The sequence below is a fragment of the Thrips palmi genome, unplaced genomic scaffold (assembly GCF_012932325.1).
Source record: "Thrips palmi isolate BJ-2018 unplaced genomic scaffold, TpBJ-2018v1 HiC_scaffold_4, whole genome shotgun sequence".
NCBI lineage: Eukaryota > Metazoa > Arthropoda > Insecta > Thysanoptera > Thripidae > Thrips > Thrips palmi.
In genome coordinates, this window is record NW_023144631.1 from 13,060,509 (window position 1) to 13,064,306 (window position 3,798).

Below are 3,798 nucleotides of genomic sequence, written 5' to 3' on the forward strand. Positions count from 1 at the left end.
ACTACAAAAGCACACAAATTTCTGGCAAATTTTTTTATCAGGAATTTATAGTACGTCCAAAGTACAACAGTTGTTGTACAAAGTACAATGGAACCGGCATGACGAGTGCTGTGCAGTCCAGGCCTCGTTGTGGTTTGTTTTACTATCCACAGTTTTTCTTGCAGTGAATAGGGCTATTAAAATTAATAAAACCTTAAATCTAGACCACACTGGTAGCCGAGGAATGTGACGTCACGTTCGTTTTCACGTGAAAACGGCGATGTTAATTTGAGCGTGACAAACGGTGAAAATTTACAGTCAAACGAATGTGACAACCGCACCGCTTTGTCACGTTACTTCGGGTGTGACAGGCGACAGGCAAGCAGCTGATGAACTGTCACATTAAAATGAATGTGACACATGGTGCCCAAGTACACATATGTCACATCCAAACGAATGTGACACCCATGTACTGTCACATTCATTTGAGTGTGACATGCCCACTTTGTCACGTTCGTTTCAATGTGACACGCCATGATTGTCAGAGTGTCACGTTCGTTTTAATGTGACAAATTGGGCATGTCACATTCAAACGAACGTGACAGTACATGGGTGTCACATTCGTTTGTATGTGACACGGCATGTGTACTTGGGTACCATGTGTCGCATTCGTTTTAGTGTGACAGTTCGACAGCTGATTGCGTGTCACACCCGAAGTAATGTGACAAAGCGGTGCGGTGTGTCACATTCGTTTGACTGTAAATTTTCACCGTTTGTCACGCTCAAACTAACATCGCCGTTTTCACGTGAAAACAAACATGACGTCACATTCCTTGGCTACCAGTGCAAGCAAATCGAGTGTATGCCCTAACTATATCAGAAAATTCCTTCCATCCTACAGGCAAGACCTTCTCAGCAAGAGGTTCAAGGGTTGGAAGGGAAGTCCAGGTGAAAGACTGCGTGAGTTGTGGCAATCAGTGCCACGGACTCGTTCGAGGGGGAAATCACTCTCAAAAATTGTGACCCGACTACTCCCTATTACGTTCTTAAACGTTTGCAGATTTCGAGACTTAAGCCAAAATCAGACCCTTATAACGGAAAATTCAGAAAATTTTGGCTATTGCGCTGTTACAATTACGCGTAATACAAGGAATCGGTGACCCGACTATTACCCGAGTGATTTCCCCCTCGGACTCGTTTTGAGCTTCTGCGGAGTCTCCGTTGAAAATTCCTAGAAACAACAAATATGGGTATTTTCGGAAGTTTTATTGACACACGGCCCATGAACCGTGAATTATTACCGTGGCCTTATAATATAAAAAGCAATATAATAAACTTCTGTATTTTTATATGAAACATCGTAAGAGTATCAAAACTCAGTGATTTGAGTACACAAGAGTTAGGCCGTAAATAATAAGTTGAGAAAAGAATTTTTTATTTTTATCAGCGAAACGGCAAAAATACAAAGGCGGAAAAGATATGCTGGAAAATAGGGATAATATAAACAAGAATATCAAGCGTACCTCAGTACACACGCAAAGAGACACAGACAAGTTAACTGTTTGCACTTCATTCATCATAGACTAATGCGCATTTCTCCGTCACGGTGCTTAACACCACAGCGTGCGTGCTTGGAGTGACTGAACAAGGTCCACCCATCGCCACCGTGTGTAGAGAAGGTATGGCAGCTGTGCTCCTGGCAGTATAGGCAATCCGATTCAAAATCACTTTGGTGAGCGTAAGCTGTTAAATGCAGCCGCGGGCACCTCCGAAAAACAGCTGAGACTTGCTCCCCGTGGGCCCACTCATGGAGGCAGTTGGTCCCAACCCCGAAGGTCACATTCTTCAGGTTGGGCAGCACTTTGCCGTCCAGAGCCTCCAGAAGGTCATTCGACACAGCCAGGAGGCACAAGGTCCTGAGATGCTTAAGTCGGTGAAGTGTGGCGGCCAGAGGGGGCAGCATCAGTCGCAACGAGTCTTCCCCGTAAACACCATTCTCAGTCGCGAAATTCAGGATGCGCAGGGTCGGCGCGGCATTTCGCGAGCCTGCCAGACTCGACACTAAATTGGTCGCCGCGCCGTGGTCCTCGCCTTCACGAAACTCCAAGACGAGCTCCTCTAGACGATAGACGGCCGAGCGAAGGTACTCCGTCACTGCGGGCATGAAGGCTTCCGTAGACGAGTATAGGTTGACGATGAGGAACAGCGTCCTCAGCGAGGGGCACTGCAGCAGCGCCGGCATGTCCTCCAGCAAGGTGCACTGCAACTCGCGCAGGCGAGGCAAGGCGGCGAGCAGCGGTGCTACGCCGGGATGGTGCGCCCGCAGTTGCACCACCTGCCAACGGAATAGGCACTAGACATCCAAACATCCATTCGGAAAAGTCGCCCCTCTTGATTCACCCTTGGGAATTTCAAAAAACGAAAATTGACCTTGTTTTTGGGTTCTGAACCCCAAATAGCTGTTCCGAACGACACTGAAAGTTCAGGATCGAGACCCTGCGGTCTCAAAAATGCATAATGCCCCTGTCGACACCACTCCCACTAGCGAAAATTTGACGAATTGGAACACTAAAACTCGTTTTTCTTCCATATTTGAACGAAGTTTCCAACCAAATTTTGATTGTTAGTAGACTTAAGTATGGACCATAACATACAAAAAAGGCAACAATACTAATTTTGAGAAAATTGCGTTCAAAATTTTGACTTGTTCAATTTCTGTAAAATTTGAACATTTTTGTCAAAATGTTGCAATAGACTGAAAGTCCAATTCCATATCTTTCGATTGAGCCCAGAATGAGCTCTGTAGCTTCATTTTGGAAGAAACTACGGCGTTTTCAAAATAGGGCTGCAACGAAAATCAAAATTTCTAACGCAAGCCATAACTTTTTCAAAAAACAGTGTTTTTCTCTCAAAATTGGTTTTGGGGGGTTTCAGACCATAGCCAACAAGCTCGTAAAGTTTCATCGAAATCGGAGAGATCACGTGCAAAAGTATGTCGAACCCCCATGGAATGACCCTATTGGACACAAACCTCCAAAGTGGCTGCATGCCACTCGAGGTGGCGGGGCAGACAGGGGTCCCTCAACGTGGAAGAGTACACCAGCTCCTGCAGGGACGCTGGTACTGATCCCCGGGGCGTTTGGGGGTTTTCTCACTGGGACGTCGGGGTCGGTTCCATGTGGAAACGTCGTCCAATCCTCGGGCAATCCATTTAAAAATAACTGATGTTTCCCCAAATCTAAGACGAGGAAAAGTCCAAATTTGAATGCAAGACTAAAGTTGTAACGTGGGTGCCTTCAAATTTGTCAAAATTCGGGTGCTTGCAAGTAAAAAAACGTTGAGCTGATTTATACGGCGTCAAGCGCTTGGGTGTATTTGCAAACCTTTTTTAAGTACTTCCTTACAAAGGCGGGGGCTGGGCAAGTACACGCTTACAAACGCTGCTTGTTCGCCTGGGTTTTACGGGTCAAAGCGTTTTGGGCAGTGGGGTACTTGGCACCCATGCGTCGAGTAAGTTCGCGACTCGGCAAGCGAGTTTGGAAAGGCGGGGAGGCCCCGGTGGCGGGCGGACACGCTTAGCGTCGGCCCGGCGTCGCCTTGGTTTTTGTGGTACAAAGTCGGTTTTCAGGTCGAGTTGGTATCAAATGGTTCTTTTGTTTACACATTTGCGTCGAGTCCTCGAAGTTCCGATGACGATCGTGCATCAATGTTCCGATTTTGTCACAATTGGGTGTTCCCCGGCCCTTTGTTACCCGGTCCAGCGTCTTCCGCAAGCATATGTGGAAGCGTGTTTCAACGCAGCTTTCCAACAACAGCTTC

At 46.8% G+C, this 3,798-nt stretch overlaps 1 protein-coding gene across 1 annotated transcript; it reads right to left on the reverse strand.

Moving 5' to 3' along the window:
- Positions 1–1,264: 1,264 nt before the first annotated feature.
- LOC117649283 lies at positions 1,265–3,115 on the reverse strand. Its single transcript, XM_034391891.1, has 2 exons — positions 3,011–3,115; positions 1,265–2,314 (listed from the first exon to the last, which is right to left on the reverse strand). Exon 2 carries the CDS (start codon positions 2,219–2,221, stop codon positions 1,556–1,558), a length of 666 nt encoding a protein of 221 aa, XP_034247782.1. The 5' UTR covers positions 2,222–2,314; positions 3,011–3,115; the 3' UTR covers positions 1,265–1,555.
- Between the last annotated feature and the right edge of the window lie 683 nt (positions 3,116–3,798).

What these genes read in the sequence shown, in the direction of transcription:
- LOC117649283 (XM_034391891.1), bottom strand. Translation starts at nt 2,221, where the DNA reads ATGCCGGCGCTGCTGCAGTGCCCCTCGCTGAGGACGCTGTTCCTCATC.